Source organism: Schistocerca gregaria, chromosome 6 (assembly GCF_023897955.1).
Source record: "Schistocerca gregaria isolate iqSchGreg1 chromosome 6, iqSchGreg1.2, whole genome shotgun sequence".
NCBI lineage: Eukaryota > Metazoa > Arthropoda > Insecta > Orthoptera > Acrididae > Schistocerca > Schistocerca gregaria.
Window position 1 is genome coordinate 445,637,473 of NC_064925.1, and position 19,650 is coordinate 445,657,122.

General features: G+C 47.0%; 1 protein-coding gene across 1 annotated transcript in view; it reads right to left on the bottom strand.

Moving 5' to 3' along the window:
- Window positions 1-1,252: 1,252 nt before the first annotated feature.
- Window positions 1,253-19,650, bottom strand: part of LOC126278906 (orexin receptor type 2-like) — a 149,136-nt gene continuing 130,738 nt past the window's right edge. The window contains exons 6-7 of the mRNA XM_049979180.1: window positions 1,520-1,590; window positions 1,253-1,351 (exon numbers count right to left, since the gene is read on the bottom strand). Coding sequence (XP_049835137.1) covers window positions 1,253-1,351; window positions 1,520-1,590 — 170 coding nt within the window. The remainder of the gene's footprint in view (window positions 1,352-1,519; window positions 1,591-19,650) is intronic.

Below are 19,650 nucleotides of genomic sequence, written 5' to 3' on the forward strand. Positions count from 1 at the left end.
CGTGAGGACGGGAAGGAGATGGCCTCACAGCAGCAGTGACCTGTGATCTGGGGATGAAGATCTGACAGCCGAAGACTGGCAAGCTGGAGTCCGTTGTTCGAGTCCGGGACACTGGCCATCCCCAGCCGCGCCGCTCCGCTGGCCGACGCACAACACTGACACACGCGGCCGCATAGAGAAGAGGAACACTGGGACGCCACATCCAAGGTATCACCATCCGATTCACGACTTCGTTCTCGATAATTAAACGGACCACATCGCGATGCGCGTCTACAGTCAACTGGGCGAGACAGCGACACTAGATATACACCGCCAGGAGTAATCAGACGCCGCCGCTCACGCAGCTTCGCAAACGACACAGCTGCCGCTCTCGCAGCCAGAACAATCCAGTAAGAAAACCCCTGTACAAATCTTCAATTAAAGTTACTTATGTAAAAATGCTGTTTCATTCTACCTCACACTCGAGCCAATGAATTACACACCCTGCCCACATGTTAAGAGAGAAAAGGTAGAACGAGATTTTCACTCTGCAGCGGAGTGCGCGCTGATATGAAACTTCCTGGCAGATTAAAACTCAGGAACTTTGCCTTTTGCGGGCAAGTGCTCTACCGACTGAGCTACCCAAGCACGACTCAGGCCCGGTCCTCACACCCCTACTTCTGCCAGTATCTCGTCTCCTACCTTCCAAACTTTACAGAAGCTGTCCTGAGAACCTTGCAGAACTAGCACTCCTAAAAAAAAGGATACTGCGGAGACATGGCTTAGCCACAGCCTGTGGGATGTTTCCAGAATGAGAGTGAGTCGTGCTTCGGTAGCTCAGATGGTAGAGCACTTGTCCGCGAAAGGCAAAGGTCCCGAGTTCGAGTCTCGGTCCGGCACACAGTTTTAATCGTCCAGGAAGTTTCAGAGAAAAAGTAATTTATTTGGTGTATTTTCACCCTGACATAATGCTTTAGAATGAAACTCCCTTTGCAGTAATGCCCATCCTGACAACTGACTGGCATCAAAAGAGATTACCCCTGTTACATAGCGACCAGTGTGCTCAGTTCAACAGGTACTTACGTCACAAGCACTTTAGGGGTTAAGTACAGCGTAGAATGTTGTGATCATGAAAGCCAGTTTAATTCTGCCGGCGCTATTTCTTGTGAGTTTCTATCCACGGCGATAAATTTGTTTCAGTTAGGTCGACTCCCGCCTGCTCTACAGTTCCCGGACGCTACGGCGCAGGTGAGTGGGCGCCGCCCCCCCGGCGCTACTCGTACTGCACGGAGCCGGCGGAGGCGGAGGTGGCCCAGGTGAAGCGGTGCGGGTGCTGGAGAGGCGGCCGGTCGGCGGCGCAGGCGCCCCAGCTCTGCAGCACGACGCGCCGCGGTGGGGGGTGTCAGGCGGCCGGCCGGTACAGGGAGCGCATCTCGAGGCCGGAGCCGGTGGCCGAGGGGCACGCCGTCGCCGTCGCCGCCACCGACGCCGAGACGCGGAGGCGGGCGCCGCCGCGGCGCAGCACCAGCGGCGCGGGCGCCGGCGAGAAGCGGCCGCCGCCGCCGTACGCACACTTCCAGAACAGCCGCCGGAACTCCAGCCGGAACTTGCCTGCAACACGGACCGCGATGCGCTGCAGTCTCGCTCGCTTCTCAACATTCAACACTAGCAGTGCCGAGGCATTTTTTTGCCTGTGTCGCACTGAAAGCGCCAGGATTTTTATATGCCAAAGGAAAAGCTAGAAAAGGACTGAATTTTGTCAGCATAAGGGCTCTAATGGTACAAAGAAATAACAAAATGTATGGAGCAATATACACTCCTGGAAATGGAAAAAAGAACACATTGACACCGGTGTGTCAGACCCACCATACTTGCTCCGGACACTGCGAGAGGGCTGTACAAGCAATGATCACACGCACGGCACAGCGGACACACCAGGAACCGCGGTGTTGGCCGTCGAATGGCGCTAGCTGCGCAGCATTTGTGCACCGCCGCCGTCAGTGTCAGCCAGTTTGCCGTGGCATACGGAGCTCCATCGCAGTCTTTAACACTGGTAGCATGCCGCGACAGCGTGGACGTGAACCGTATGTGCAGTTGACGGACTTTGAGCGAGGGCGTATAGTGAGCATGCGGGATGCCGGGTGGACGTACCGCCGAATTGCTCAACACGTGGGGCGTGAGGTCTCCACAGTACATCGATGTTGTCGCCAGTGGTCGGCGGAAGGTGCACGTGCCCGTCGACCTGGGACCGGACCGCAGCGACGCACGGATGCACGCCAAGACCGTAGGATCCTACGCAGTGCCGTAGGGGACCGCACCGCCACTTCCCAGCAAATTATGGACACTGTTGCCCCTGGGGATATCGGCGAGGACCATTCGCAACCGTCTCCATGAAGCTGGGCTACGGTCCTGCAGATCGTTAGGCCGTCTTCCGCTGACGCCCCAACATCGTGCAGCCCGCCTCCAGTGGTGTCGCGACAGGCGTGAGTGGAGGGACGAATGGAGTCGTGTCGTCTTCAGCGATGAGAGTCGCTTCTGCCTTGGTGCCAATGATGGTCGTATGCGTGTTTGGCGCCGTGCAGGTGAGCGCCACAATCAGGACTGCATACGACCGAGGCACACAGGGCCAACACCCGGCATCATGGTGTGGGGAGCGATCTCCTACACTGGCCGTACACCTCTGGTAATCGTCGAGGGGACACTGAATAGTGCACGGTACATCCAAACCGTCATCGAACCCATCGTTCTACAATTCCTAGACCGGCAAGGGAACTTGCTGTTCCAACAGGACAATGCACGTCCGCATGTATCCCGTGCCACCCAACGTGCTCTAGAAGGTGTAAGTCAACTACCCTGGCCAGCAAGATCTCCGGATCTGTCCCCCATTGAGCATGTTTGGGACTGGATGAAGCGTCGTCTCACGCGGTCTGCACGTCCAGCACGAACGCTGGTCCAACTGAGGCGCCAGGTGGAAATGGCATGGCAAGCCGTTCCACAGGACTACATCCAGCATCTCTACGATGGTCTCCATGGGAGAATAGCAGCCTGCATTGCTGCTAAAGGTGGATATATACTGTACTAGTGCCGACATTGTGCATGCTCTGTTGCCTGTGTCTATGTGCCTGTGGTTCTGTCAGTGTGATCATGTGATGTATCTGACCCCAGGAATGTGTCAATAAAGTTTCCCCTTCCTGGGACAATGAATTCACGGTGTTCTTATTTCAATTTCCAGGTGTGTATAAATACAATTCCACAATTACTATTTGACGTATCATAGTAGGCAGTGTACATGATATTACATCAAACAGGCTTTGAGTGATAAAGCTCTAAATAACTTCTATATTAATCCTAAATTCAGCAGTGTTGACTATTTTATGAGGATGAAAAGAGACCATCACTCTAAGTGTTAATGGACAGTGCACTTATGGGAGAAGCCTGCCCCTTGTACAGTACTTCTATTATTTTACACCGATTTGAAATTAATTGGAAAAGTCATTTTCTCATATGACTGCCCTTACTGATTAAACCATTCCATTTGGTGATAGTGACAGAACTGTAGCTGTGTTCCCATGTTTCAAAGGAACCGTTCTGTTTAATGACCAATTTTGTGATTGGATTGAAGAGTTTCTTGATAACAGAACTCAGCGTGACATTCTCAATGGAGAGAAGTCTTCTGAAGCAAGAGTGATTTCAGGTGTGCCGCAGGGGAGTGTCGTAGGACCGTTGCTATTCACAATATACATACATGACGTTGTGGATGAAATCGGAAGCTCATTGAGGATTTTTGCGGATGATGCTGTGCTATATCGAGAGGTTGTAACAATTGTAGCGAAATGCACGAGGATCTACAACGAATTGACGCATGGTGCAGGGAATGGCAATTGAATCTCAATGTAGACAAGTGTAATTTGCTGCAAATACATAGAAAGAAAGATCCTTTATCATTTAGCTACAAATTAGCACGCCAACAACTGGTAGCAGTTAATTCCATATATTATCTGGGAGTAGGTATTAGGAGTGGTTTAAAACGTAATGATCATATAAAGTTGATCGTCAGTAAATCAGATGCCAGACTGAGATTCATTGGAAGAATCCTAAAGAAATGCAACCCGAAAACAAAGGAAGTAGGTTACAGTCCACTTGTTCGCTCATTGCTTGCGTATTGCTCACCAGTGTGGGATCCGTACCAGCTAGGGTTGATAGAAGAGATAGAGTATCCAATGGAGGGCAACGCGCTTTGTTACAGGATCATTTAGTAATCACAAAAGCGTTACGGAGATGATAGAGAAACTCCTGTGGAAGCCTCTGCAGGAGAGACGCTCATTAGCTCGGTACGGGCTTTTGTTGAAGTTTGGAGAACATAACTTCACCGAGGAGTCAAGCAGTATATTGCTCCCTCCTACGTATACCTCGCGAAGAGAGCTTGAGGATAAAATCAGAGAGATCAGAGCCCACACAGAGGCATACCGACAATATTTCTTTCCACGAACAATACGAGACTGGAATAGAAGGGAGAATCGATAGAGGTACTCAAAGTATCCTCCGCCACACACCGTCAGGTGGCTTCCGGAGTTTGGATGTAGATGTAGATGTAGAAGACGCATTACCAAGAGTTTGAAGGGCGGGGCATTTTATCCCCACCCCAAAAACAAATTTTAAAAAATTGTTAATTGTTGTTAAATTACACTGAGGTGACAGAAGTAATCGGGCGCGTCCTAATAACGTATCGGACCGCGTTTTTCCCGGCGTAGTGCAGCAACTCGACCTGACATGGACTGAACACGTCGTTGGAAGTCCCCTGCAGAAATACTGAACCCATGCTGCGTCTACAGCAGTTCATAATTCCCGGTGCTGGATTTTGTGGACGAACAGACCTCTCGAATACGTCCCATAAATGTCCGATGGGATTCATGGCGGGCAGTTTGGATGGCCAAATCATTTGCTGGAATCGTCCAGAATTTTCTTCAAACTAGCTGTAAACGACTGTGACCCGACGACATGGCGTGCTGTCATGAAGTCCATAAGTGGCTGCAAATGGTTTCCAAGTAGCTGAAAATAACAATTTCCATTCGATAGTCGGTTCCGTTGGAGCAGAGGACCCAACGCATTCCATGTAAACACATTATGGACCCACAACCAGATTGCACAATATCTTGTTGACATCTTGTATCCCTGTCCACACTCGAACCCTACTATCAGCTGAAATATGGGCTCAGCGGGATTAGCCAAGCGGTCTAAAGGCGCTGCAGTCACGGACTGTGCGGCTGGTCCGGAGGCGGTTGAGGTCCTCCCTCGGGCATGTGTGTGTGTGTGTGTGTGTGTGTGTGTGTGTGTGTAAGCTTAGTGACTGATGACCTTAGCAGCTAAGTCCCATAAGATTTCACACACGTTAGGCCGCGGTTTTCCAGTCGTCTAGGATTCAAATCCGACATGGCCACGAGCCCCGGAGAGGCGCTGCAGGCGATTTTGTACTGATAGGTAAGGCAATCGCGTCGGTCACAAGCTGCCACAGCCCATTACCGCCAAATTTGGCCGCACTGTTCCAACGGATACGTTCGTCGCACGTCCCACAGTGATTTCTGCGGTTATTTCACGCAGTGCTGCTTGTCTTTTAGCACTGACAACTATACGCGAACGCCGCTGCTCACAATTTCTCACCGAGCGAGGTGACGCTGTGGTTAGCACTCTGCACTCGCATTCGGGAGGACGACGGTTCAATCCCGAGCCCGGCCATCCTGATTTAGGTTTTCTGTGATTTCCCTAAATCGCTTCAGGCAAATGTCTGGATGGTTCCTTCGACAGGGCACGGCCGACTTCCTTCCCCAACCTTCCATAATCCGATGAGATCGATGACGTCGCTGTTTCGTCTCATCCCCCCCAATCAACCCAACCCACTCAATTTTTCAGTTTTTGAATGAAGACCGTCTGCCATTGTCTTGTTCGTGGTGAGAGGTAATGTATGAAATTCGGTATTCTCGGCACACACTTGACACTGTGGATCTCGGAATATTGAATTCCCTAACGATTGCCGAAATGGAAAGTCCCGTGCATCTAATTCAAACTACCATTCCGCGTTCAAAGTCTGTTAATTCCTGTCGTGCGGCCATAATAACGTCGGAAACGTTTTCGAACGAGTCACCTGACTACAAATGACAGATCCACCAATGCCTTGTGTACATGACACTACCGCCACCACCATATGATTGTAACACTATTCCGTGAGTTTTGTGACCTCTGTGTATATTAACAACATACATTTTGAGGAGCTACTGGTCTGCAAGTTTGGTCCAGAATCTGAAAATACCTTTTAGCACATTCTTAGAATTCAAAGCATTTTCGATAACGTGTACTACCTAATTCATGAGCAACATAAAAGATTTTTAAAAAAGTAAATTCAGTTCCTTGTTGTTAATATGTACTCTTAACATACTTTTAAAGAGAAATTGATGTCTAAGTAAGGCCAAAAACATGGAAAATTGAACCGAATACAACATTCGTAGCGGAAGGTTAGATTTGCTATAGAGAGTTAAATTTTGGTGCTAAGTTCAAATGAAAATTTTAAAATACTTATGAAACCTTGTATAAAAATATATTAAAAACAATTTAAAAAATTTCAAAATTTTAAAATACAAAGCAACTAGCTAGATTACAATATTTTCATACGAAGACATAAAGTATCCCCCCACCACCCAGTCCCACCTTGGTACTGAGAGAGTTAAGGCGCAGTGTACAACTTTGTCTGGCGACGGCGCGGCAGCGACGTCACGAAAAAGTACGCTGGACAGCTCTGCGAGGAAAAGTGAATCGAAATTGTTGCTGAATAGAATATGCCGTCCAGAGCAGACCGAGACAGTCATGAATTCGATGTTTTGCGGCTCGTAGATGTTCAACAGTCAAGAAGTTTTGGACATTTCCAGTGTCGTTTAAAAGTGAGAAGAAATATTAACATATAAAACATCTGTTCCGACCACTTTTACTATATTGGTCGGATATCTAAAAAAAGTTTCTATATTATTACAGACAAAGTGAAGGACATCATTCAGAGCAAATCATATAACTGCTTGCTGCCAAATGCGATAAAATTTATAACGATTATTACACAAAGCATTTATCCAGATCGACACAAATATTCCATTGTCTAACCCCTCCATAAGAAAGGTAATAGGAGAGATGTCAATAACTACCGACTTGTTCCATTGCTGACGTCATTCTCCAAACTTTTTGAAAAGCTGATGTATTCCAGTACAGTAACTCACCTGAGCAACAATAATAAAGTCAGCAAATCACAGTGAGAATTTCAGAAGAGTTGTTCTACTGATAATGCTAGTTACAGGTTCACTCACGAAATTTTACCAGAATTAAATAAATAAATGGCGTCATTGGTATTTTCTGTGATCTATCTAAGACATTTGACTATGAAAATCACATTATTCTCCTCGATAAACTACAGTTTTATGGGATTGTTGGTCTAGTCAACGTCACGTATTGAGTTTCCCAAGGCTCACGCTTAGGTGCACTATTGTTTCTCGTATGTGTAAACGATCTTCCATCTAACATACAACAACCAGAAATCGTTCTTTTTACATATCCACCAAGTATTGTAATTAATCGAAGCAGACGTGCAAAAACAGAAGAAATCCTAAACAGTCTTATTAAAAGTATCCTTGACGATTTTCTGCGAATGGTCTCGCCGTAATTTTGAAAAAAAAAAACATACGCCATTCCGCACATCTAGAGGTACTACACCAATCATAAACGAAAACAGGAAGTAACAGGAAATAACAAATAGGGTGGAGACTTCAAAATACTTAGATTTACACACTGAAGAGAATTTAAACTGGAAAAAAGCACATTTTGGAGCTCCTAAAATAGCTTAGTGGAGCCACATTTTCACTTAGAATAATTGCAAATACACTCCTGGAAATGGAAAAAAGAACACATTGACACCGGTGCGTCAGACCCACCATACTTGCTCCGGACACTGCGAGAGGGCTGTACAAGCAATGATCACACGCACGGCACAGCGGACACACCAGGAACCGCGGTGTTGGCCGTCGAATGGCGCTAGCTGCGCAGCATTTGTGCACCGCCGCCGTCAGTGTCAGCCGGTTTGACGTGGCATACGGAGCTCCATCGCAGTCTTTAACACTGGTAGCATGCCGCGACAACGTGGACGTGAACCGTATGTGCAGTTAACGGACTTTGAGCGAGGGCGTATAGTGGGCATGCGGGAGGCCGGGTGGACGTACCGCCGAATTGCTCAACACGAGGGGCGTGAGGTCTCCACAGTACATCGATGTTGTCGCCAGTGGTCGGCGGAAGGTGCACGAGCCCGTCGACCTGCGACCGGACCGCAGCGACGCACGGATGCACGCCAAGACCGTAGGATCCTACGCAGTGCCGTAGGGGACCGCACCGCCACTTCCCAGCAAATTAGGGACACTGTTGCTCCTGGGGTATCGGCGAGGACCATTCGCAACCGTCTCCATGAAGCTGGGCTACGGTCCCGCACACCGTTAGGCCGTCTTCCGCTCACGCCCCAACATCGTGCAGCCCGCCTCCAGTGGTGTCGCGACAGGCGTGAATGGAGGGACGAATGGAGACGTGTCGTCTTCAGCGATGAGAGTCGCTTCTGCCTTGGTGCCAATGATGGTCGTATGCGTGTTTGGCGCCGTGCAGGTGAGCGCCACAATCAGGACTGCATACGACCGAGGCACACAGGGCCAACACCCGGCATCATGGTGTGGGGAGCGATCTCCTACACTGGCCGTACACCTCTGGTAATCGTCGAGGGGACACTGAATAGTGCACGGTACATCCAAACCGTCATCGAACCCATCGTTCTACCATTCCTAGACCGGCAAGGGAACTTGCTGTTCCAACAGGACAATGCACGTCTGCATGTATCCCGTGCCACCCAACGTGCTCTAGAAGGTGTAAGTCAACTACCCTGGCCAGCAAGATCTCCGGATCTGTCCCCCATTGAGCATGTTTGGGACTGGATGAAGCGTCGTCTCACGCGGTCTGCACGTCCAGCACGAACGCTGGTCCAACTGAGGCGCCAGGTGGAAATGGCATGGCAAGCCGTTCCACAGGACTACATGCAGCATCTCTACGATCGTCTCCATGGGAGAATAGCAGCCTGCATTGCTGCGAAAGGTGGATATACACTGTACTAGTGCCGACATTGTGCATGCTCTGTTGCCTGTGTCTATGTGCCTGTGGTTCTGTCAGTGTGATCATGTGACGTATCTGACCCCAGGAATGTGTCAATAAAGTTTCCCCTTCCTGGGACAATGAATTCACGGCGTTCTTATTTCAGTTTCCAGGAGTGTATTTAGTCTTTTTCTTAGGACTTGTGGAATAATGTTTCTCGTGTAAATCAGTCCAAATTTTGCAATATCTATATCAGATGTTGTTGTGGAGAAGAGTGTTTTGGACTGAAGAAAATAAGTTTCTCCTGCCTTAACATAAAACTTCTGTATAACAGTTATATCGTCTTTATTAGAGTCAGAATTAAGAACCATCACCTATTTTATAGACGGATAGTTAAAACTGAATGCAGACAGAACATTGGTGATAAGCTATCTCGATCTGGAGTATCTGGAAGACTTACTTGAACAGCTGTCACTCGTCGGGTATTCTCAGTACCCCAGTACACAAACTGCAGTACGTTATTAAACATAACACAATTTTTCTGTACATTATCCGTTAATTGACGCCACATGGAAGCGACTGGCACGGGGTAAAATGGATCACATTGTGAATACTGTTTGTTGCTGTCTAATACACGTAAACACTATTGCATGGGGTCGAATACACGATCCGTTCTGTACTTGTATATTGTAGCCTCCAACTTGGTAGTGCTGTGCTGCTTAGCCACGGAAGACCTAATAGTTTCTAGTAATCCCATGTCATGACACTTTATGAAATGTATAATGTGATTACCAATATCTTCCTTCATTCCTGAACTTGTGATTTGACATATAAATTTGTTACATATCTTTACTCCACAGTTGGGGCTTAACCGCATTGTACAGTCTATTCCACTACTTTTATCGTTATCCACAATGACATAGCTGTTTCCCTGGCAATCCCCGTCCATGCAGAAGCCGAGCGTTGATATTAAATAACCGCACATCTCCATTTTGTTAAAAAAGCTCAGTATAGGTTTCCAAAGGTATATAGCACCCACTGTTCACATCCGATCACGGTTCAGAAATTATACTATGCTCGCATCAGACCTATAGAAAATGATCCTTAGTAACGGGTAATACCTCTTACAAGAATATTGACAAATGCATAGCGGCGGCTTTAACATACGAAATTACACTTCATGCCACCAGTGATTCCGTAAACAGGACGTCTGTCAAGCAAATGAATACACGAGGACAGTAGTACCTCGCAAACACCTGTCCCTAACTTAGAATCACCACAATTATGAAACTGAAGACTATTTTATGCCGAAGATGCTGGAGGGGTTGGAGTACGTCTCATAAATCTTTGTTCGTCTAGAGAAAAGCACCGAAATAGAATGGACATGTTTCATCACACATATGACTGAAGTCCTCTAATGACTGAGAGGTTTGTTTTTAATGACTGCAAACACGAGTAGACATCCTCTAAGTCACACACAGAACAAGCAATTGTATACGAGTAGAACGCAGGTTATTTCACACAACTGAAGCATATCGACAACAACAGGAAAAAATGGTCAAATCTCCCTCTTTCTCTAGAACACTTCCTCAGTCTACCATTAAATCACACTCCTCGTCAACTCTCAACCACCCTCGGTTATCATTTAATGCACATGGAAGTAAGTGTAGAGGAAGATGCTTCTCTTTTTTCCAGGAAAGCATCAACTGCAGCAGTCAAGTCGAGTGTATCACTATTACCTGTTGCCTCGACGAAAAAATTTACTGATTGCCTGGTTCCCGGTGCTCCCATGTTAACGTTTTCTCGTATTTCTCTTGCTGTCGCATACTCATCCCCATGTACAAGAACTGTTGTGCACCAAGCAGGATATACACTGTACTAGTGTCGACATTGTGCATGCTCTGTTGCCTGCGTCTATGTGCCTGTGGTTCTGTCAGTGTGATCATGTGATATATCTGACCCCAGGAATGAGTCAATAAAGTTTCGCCTTCCTGGGACAATGAATTCACAGTGTTCTATTTTCAATTTCCAGGAGTGTATTTCCGAAATCGTTACTGTGCATTAATTACCGCCTGGTGTTGCCATTTTTTCCAGTCTGTGTATCGTTTACACGAGACATAAGTTATTCATAATATGTTGTTAACATGTGTTTACCCCTGTTCGCCTCGCGAGTAGTCACCGTGCGGCTGCTGCTTGCCCCACGTGACAGCTGAGGTGCCCCGTGTGAACACAGGAGTGAATAGAATCACTCGCACTCAGGTCTTGAGGAAGAGGCATGCAGCTACACGTGGCCCTCTACTTGCGAGTAGGGCAAGCCCAGTCGCACGACGACGAGGTTGCCAGGCGCACAGGTGTAAACACACCCTCAGTGTCGTTGAGAGTCACGTTGTCTGCTGCACTGCGCTGTATACTCACCTCTTGTTTTGTGAGTATTCCTTCTGGCAGTGGGTGGTCGATCTTATTTTGCTTTCGCTGTTTCTTTCTTTATGCGACTATTTATTTGATTACTCTAGTGAGAAACAGTCGACCTTGGTTTATGTTTGTCGAAATGTTGATCACACTGACAAGACTAAAGGTTCGTTTGCAGACTTCACTAGCTATAGCTTACAGATTATATGAGACGTACATTTGCTCATAGGCATCAGCGGTCGTTCTGCACGCGCGCTGTCGCGCAGTTGTCCTTCAAAAGGGAGTTCGCATCGCGTACGTTGTCTCCTCCCCTACTCCGTCGTTCGTGCAATGACACGACAAGTTACTTTATGTGCTTTTTACTTGTCGCAAAAACGTTGCTACCAAACGCACACAGAAGTGGCGTGGCGCCGACATGTGACAGAGTCGTTGTGGGTACGTGGCTTTGTTTCGAGTGACTAGCGTGTTTAACACAATGTGCACAGAGGTGGCGTGGCGGCGACACGTCTCTTCGTCGTCTGCACCACAACCGTTTGCAGTCACCGGTGGCGCCTGAAGCGACGTGTAGCGGACTCGTCCAAGTAGCGCGCTGCTGTTTTCAGTCTCGGGTGAAATGGGGTGGCGCATGGTATGACGGATGTGTGGTGTGCGTACTATAAGACCTTCGGTACATACACCATCAGATTATTTGACTTGTCGCTCTAACGAAGTAGGCGAGTGTCAGCAATATATCTTGTGGCCTTATTGTGGCGTGTTTATCTTCTGCCGTTAGGTCAGACGATAGAAATGCCACTTGCACGCTTAGAGTAGCAGATTGACAGTGACCAACTTTAACCAGAACTTGATTAATTTTCACACACATTTATTAAAATAATAACAAGCCTAAATGTTACTTAACTTGGTTCTGGATGCTATTTACAATTGACAATCTGAAGTTCCTTTGGTCTTGGTACGTTAATCTTTTTCTCACATATCTCTCATACTTGACAAAGTGTCTATACATTTCTTTTCATGGCTATGTACAGGAATATGATAATCTTATTAGGCGTAGACTGAAAATTGACTATATACTGGTGCAGACAAATGCAGACCGACTAATCGGAGGTTTGTACACTGGTTATAATACCTTGCGCGATCAGATATCACTGCACGAGTGTGATCTGTGAGAAGAAAAGGTTCTACGTTAGCAGCAATCTCACTGGCCGCGTTACATATTAATATGCAGATCGGCGGAAGCGGAATTTGATCCGTCTCTAAGGCAGCGCCATCTCGCAGTGCGGAGATGGACGAGGGCTGCGCGTGCGGTGTTGTGCTTAACGGGGCGCGCTCTAGTGGGAAAGTTGTGTATGCGCTGACTATGTGGAACTATGTACACAACAGGATGATTGAATAGAATCTTTGTTACTATAATTACGATGAGTTTCTTTGTCCATGATACCGTGTGGCGCACATAGACTTTATAAGTTTCATACGCAGCTGTAACCATAAAACGTGTTTATCTGATAAAATCAGTTCTGATCAGACACATTTTACTCTAACACGCTGATATGTTGGTTGCGGGCCATCGACCAGCCTCCTTCTTACCATCACTGGCATCGAAATAGAACGGGCTATCATCAGAAAACGCAACAAATCTTCATCCTCGCCTCCACACCACGTAAGTCGCAAATGGCAGTGGTTCAGGGTCAGTGGAAAGCACGCTACAGGAAGTCTGGCTGGCAGCTGTTCTTCAAGTGACCGCTTTGGAACAGTTCGGTGTGACCGAGCGAGGTGGCGAAGTAGTTAGCACACTGGATTCGCATTCGGGAGGACGGCGGTTCAATCCCGAGTCCGGCCATCCTGATTTAGGTTTTCTGTGATTTCCCTAAATCGCTCCAGGCAAACGGCTGGATGGTTTCTTTGAAAGGGCATGGCCGACTTCCTTCCCCCTCTTTCCCTAATCCAATGACCTCGCTGTTTGGTCTCCTCCCCTAAACAACCCAACCCCAACCCAAGAGTTCGTTGTGTCACTGTGGTGCCGACTGATGCTCAACTTGCTGATGCATAAGCAGTGCGGTGCGCCGCAGTCATACGCCGAACGCGACGGTCTTCCCTTTCGGTAGTACCACGTGGCCGTGCAGAGCCTGGTCGTCTTGCAACCGTGCATTCTTGTGACCACAGCTGCCAGAAATCATGTACCGTGGCTACATTCCTGCCTAGTCTTCCTGCTTCTCTTAGCTCTATTACACGTCCATCTTTCAAACTCAGTGAGATGTTGATAATGGCGTCTTTGTCCCCTGACAGACATTCTCAACTAACATCAAGCCCACCACGTCCAGTCTCAAAGGTAACTCACGCTGACGACCGTTACCACCGCATGCTTGTAGTGGAGCTACTAGCGCCAATCTTATGCGACCTTTATTGGGCATCACCTTTAATGTAGAAACACGCCTACAAACTTTAGTTCATCTCGCACAACTCCTTCTAGGTGCAGAATTTTCTTTCCGTCAGTGTGTTCCTGTATCTTCTTCTTAGCCTAAGTCCCATAGTGCTTAGAGCCATTTGAGCGATCTCTTTATTAAGCAACTCGAGCAGCTCTCTCAAGCCTCATTGCTGATATTTCTGCTTCTTTTTTCATCAAAAATGCAGCGCCTTTCCAACATAATCAAAGCGTTTGATAATGAACTTTCATGCTGCGTGAAGACCGAGATGCCAGGCTGTATATTAAACAGACGGCAACGACAGTACTCGACGGATGCAGATCGTCAGGCGCCAGACAATGTGGCGGCTACCCCTTTGATACAGCGGGTTGGAATCGGTCAGCTCTCACGACGAGAAATTGTTTCTGCGCCGGCCGGGGTGGCCGAGCGGTTCTAGGCACTACAGTCTGGAACCGCGCGACCGCTACGGTCGTAGGTTCGAATCCTGCCTCGGGCATTGATGTGTGCGATGTCCTTAGGTTAGTTAGGTTTACGTAGTTCTAAGTTCTAGGGGACTGATGACCTCAGAAGTTAAGTCCCATAGTGCTCAGAGCCATTTGAACCATTTTTGTTTCTGAGCCGGTGCCACTTTATTTTGCGGGAGCTTCACTGTCTGCACGTAGCCGCCACGTCACTTCATTCTCCGTAGCGATAGAATAACGCTTTAAACTCTGTATCTCCCACAAAAATCACGTACAAACTCACATACGATCTCTAAAGTACCCTACGTGTGTCAAAAATCTACTCTTATTTTAAATAGAACCAGAGCAACATATTTTATGAACTTGTACAATGTGACAGCCTAGGAAACGGCTTAAAATTTATATCCTCAGAACAGTTCATCTCATTGAAATACTTTCACCGCTTCCCCCCCCCCCCCCCCCCCCCCCGTCCGATTATTACCAAAGTATCACCGCGCGCGGCGATAGCCTTGCCACGCCTTGCCACGGTTCGCGGATATGAAACGTCGGAGGTTCAAGTCTTTAATCGGGCATGGGTGTGTGTGTGTGTGTGTGGGTGTTGTCATTAATGTTGAGTTACTTTCAGTTAGATTAAGTAGTGTGTAAGCCTGTGGACGATGACCTCAGTAGTTTGGTCAGATAGAAACTTACCATAATTTCAAAAAAAAAAAAAAAAAAAAAAAAAAACATAATACCTCGTTTGGCCAAAGCTTTCAAAATCGTGTATCGCATAGTGTCTTAAATGAACGAGTTTATTATGATTTTCAGTTTTGTCATTATGTAACCGTTAACAAGGATTAAGTATCAAGTCTTTTGTCTGTAACTAGTGTACGGTATAGATCTTTATAACTTCTACCCAGTGCCTCTCTTTCGACACCCTTTAAGTGCGGTTGTCTGTCCCCAAACACCAGAGCAATCGTAGGCACTACTCAGCTGAACGGACATCGAAGTCTCCGACAGGTACATTTTTTACAAAGGTTCGTCAATGGTACTGACGACGTTACCGAAGTGAGAGGTCATACAACTATCCTTTGCCGTTTCATTCACACAGATGTCAATATTGCACCCCTTAGTGATCACATGGAGGGTAAAAATCGTAGAGGGAGACCAAGATATGAATACACTAAGCAGAATCAGAAGGATGTAGGTTGCAGTAAGTACTGGGAGATGAAGAAGCTTGCACAGGATAGAGTAGCATGGAGAGATGCATCAAACCAGTCTCAGGACTGAAGACAGCAACAACAAGAACAACAACTTGTGATCACACCACTCGAGGGTTCAAAACAGGAGGGTTGAAAAATCACAAACACCCTCACCTGCTGCAGAACACATTCAAGTTTTGTCGAAGGACTCTGAACGGTTCACGTGGATCCTATCTCTGTATGACAACAAAAATTGTGGTCACAGTGTAGTCAAAACAGGCCATATCACGTACAATAGGGCTGCAGCGCCACGATGTCTATAGAGTAACGTTGAACCACTAGCCGTCTGTCAGTAGTGTTGAAAGTTCTCAAGAATGTAATCCTGTTTCTCATCGCACCCTGAACTGTCGTTTTTGAGCGCAATATGTGTGGAAATTAACGCCACAAGGGAAGGGGTGATTTCAATGGCTCCCTTGATGCCACATCCTCAGGAATTTTCGTGTTGATTCTGAGCGGCGGTGTATCTCTAATATTTTCCTGGGCCACCCGGAAAAATCCACGTGATTTCAATAATGAATGTCGCGGTTCCGACATTGATCGTACAGACCTTAGAAAAAGCGAGTGCAATGTGGATAAGAGAAGACATGCCCATGATGGCGTGGGCAGAACTGTGACGAAATTTGAAGTCAATGCGGCATCATTAGTTAACCTTACACCTGACGTGAACTTCGTAACTCTAGCCTTTTTTCATTATGTGTTGACACTTTGATGTTTGAAGCCTCGCCGAGCTCGCGTGTGATGTCGCAGGGCGCCACGCTTTTGCACCATTGCAGAGGAGGGAAGCAGGCACCTTCCAGCGAAATTTATGCATATTTGAGTGTATCGGTGTGAGACAATTGCAGAGTTTTGAAAAAGTAATATTCTTTGCGTAGTGTATTTGTGCATAAATCTGTTATTAAAGGTCCTACATATTGCTAATCGTAAAAATAAAAGCATTTTAACTGTGTGACAGATGAAATAAAAGAGTACAAAAACATTAACTGCGTACTTTCGGTCTCAGAGGTAGAGGAATGTTAGATGAGGATGGAAACTGTCAGGATGCGTAACTGTAACTTCCAGTTAGAGTGCCCACATTCCTGTCGGTCTGCATCACCGGGTCCCGCAACGCTGAGGACACCACTTCGCTGTCTGTGAAATGGCTTGCTGCAGAGACCGAGCGAGGTGGCGCAGTGGTTAGCACACTGGACTCGGATTCGGGAGGACGACGGTTCAATCCCGTCTCCAGCCATCTTGATTTAGTTTTTCCGTGATTTCCCTAAATCGTTTCAGGCAAATGCATGGATGGTTCCTTTGAAAGGGCACGGCCGATTTCCTTCCCCATCCTTCCCTAATCCGAGCTTGCGCTCCGTCTCTAATGACCTCGTTGTCGACGGGACGTTAAACACTAACCACCGCCACCGCTTGCTGCAGAGCGATTGCCTCAGCAACCCGTGCAACGCCCCGCTGTGTGTCAGCCTTGTATGACCGCGGGGTCGTGATGACATCAGGATGTTCTGGCAGTCGACTCAACAGTCTCCGTCCCTGCTGCTTGGGCGCTGCCCACTGGGAGCTGCAAGACGGCCCGCAGAGTGCTTCCTCTCCGGCGTGGCTAAGATCGTGGCGACAACAAGCTTCCACGATCTGGCATCCAAACCTGCGGCCTTAGCCTCGTGATGCCTCCAACATGTGTTGGGAGCCAATAAGACTGCCCACAGCATCTAGCCACGGCGTGGCCCGTCACAGCACTGGGCTCAGAGAGTCTAACCAACGACCTGGCGTGGACTGGAATGCTGTCGCCCCATCTATACTGCTGTGTATAGCAAGTGGTTTGACACACCCCGCCATCCAGGAGAGCTGTGACACTTGAATGCCTTGTAAGTAAATCGGGGCTTATTTATACGCAGCTGTGCACCTCTGTTTTGCTAATGCGTCGCTCCCCTTGTGCCTGTACCTTGCGCCATGCAAACTGCTGCGTTTACTCTTTGCAGTGGGTCTACAGCCCTGTGGCCTCCATTCTCCCTCGATACAACTGGTAGCGTAACTTACTGTCAACAGGCCTGCGCCTGGCTGTAACTTGTGCGCTCCGAAATATTGCACCGAAGCTAACCTTTTCCCACCTTAAACAGGTGCCACTACACTTTGCTGTTTGAAGCATCGCCAAGCTCGAGGATGATGTCGCATGTTCTCTTGCCACACTTTTGCATCGTTGCACAAGAAAGACGTTGGCACCTTCGAGCGAAATTTCTGCAAATGTTTGTATAGCAGTGAGAGACAATTGCAGAGTTTCGAGAAAGTAATACTTTTTTGTGTAGTGTATTTATAAAAAAAATCTGTTATTAAAGGTCCTACATATTACTAATTGTAAAAATGAAAGCATTTTAACTCTTTGACAGGCGGAATAAGACTAAAAGAACAAAACCATTAACTGCGTACTTTCAATCTCACAGGTAGCTAAGAATAAGTATGCAATGGGACAAGAGTTCGAAAATGATATTCTGCAGCAGTGGTCAAAGAGATAACACCGATCACCTTCCTAATTTGCACAGTCCTCGTTCCGCTATTCTTTAAGTTTAACACAGTATCATATGGACTCCGTTTTCTGCAGATTTATGAAAAAATTCATTTTTTCCGGAATGAAGATATTTACATTTCCACATTTATAAATGCTCCTGTGGTCTAGGGGTAGCGCCTTCCACTAGTAAAGAAAATTTTCTGAGTCCCGAGTTTGAACCTCACCAGTGCTTATAGTCTGAATAAAATCTATCATCTACCAACGGCGTTGCCAAAGGGGATGGAGGAGCGGACTGAAGATCAGGGCACTCTCTTGCTCTTAAAATGGGAAACTGCCCCTAAAAGGCGGAATAATCAACGATGATCAAGGGCAAGAGGATGGAGAAGGCAATGCAAACCAGTGCATTAAATACAATCTGTATCTACAGGATATATGGCCTGTGCAAAAGTATCATGATCACTTCTTCACTGGCAAAAGATTCCGGAATAGTCCCCCATTCCAATGTCCGGGGAGGACTGCCAAAGGTATGGTGCCCATGAGAAAAAAAAAATAAAACAACCAAGGGAAGAGTAACGTTCTACATACAGGGCCACGGAAGCTAGCAGTTTAAACAAGGTAAGGAAGCTAGAAATTCTCAAAAGGAAAATACCAATCCTCAGTCTAGATATAGTAGGGGTCAGTGCAATAACGTGAAAAGGAATACAAGGATTTCTTGTCAAATGGGTCTGCTAATAGCAGCAGAAAATTATATACTGAGAGTAGAATTCGTTACGAATACGGAGGTGGGGAGGTACAGAAATACTGGGAACAGTTCAGTGATAGGGTTGTCCTCAACACAGTCGACAGCTAACCGACACCACCAACTATAATTTAACTATCATACCGACGTAGTAAGCAGATGATCAAGTGATAGAGAAAGTTTACGAGGCAGCTGAAAGGGTAACTTTTAGTATGTAAAAGCAAACGAAAATCAAATAATCGTGGGGAACTGGATGGAAGGAGTATAAGAAAGGTTACGGGAGATTATGAGCTTGGTAGCAGAATCAGATAGGATAGAGACCACTTCAGTTCTACAATAATTTTCAGATAGTAATATTGAATACTTACTCCCATGAACCATGGACCTTGCCGTTGGTGGGGAGGCTTGCGTGCCTCAACGATACAGATAGCCGTATCGTAGGTGCAACCACAACGGAGGGGGATCTGTTGAGAGGCCATACAAACATGTGGTTCCTGAAGAGGGGCAGCAGCCTTTTCAGTAGTTGCAGGGGCAACCGTCTGGATGATTGACTGATCTGGCCTTGTAACACTAACCAAAACGGCCTTGCTGTGCTTTTACTGCGAACGGCTGAAAGTAAAGGGAAACTACGGTCGTAATTTTTCCCAAGGGCATGCAAATTTACTGTATTTTTAAATGATGATGGCGTCCTCTTGGGTAAAATATTCCGGAGGTAAAATAGTCCCCCATTCCGATCTCCGGGCGGGGACTACTC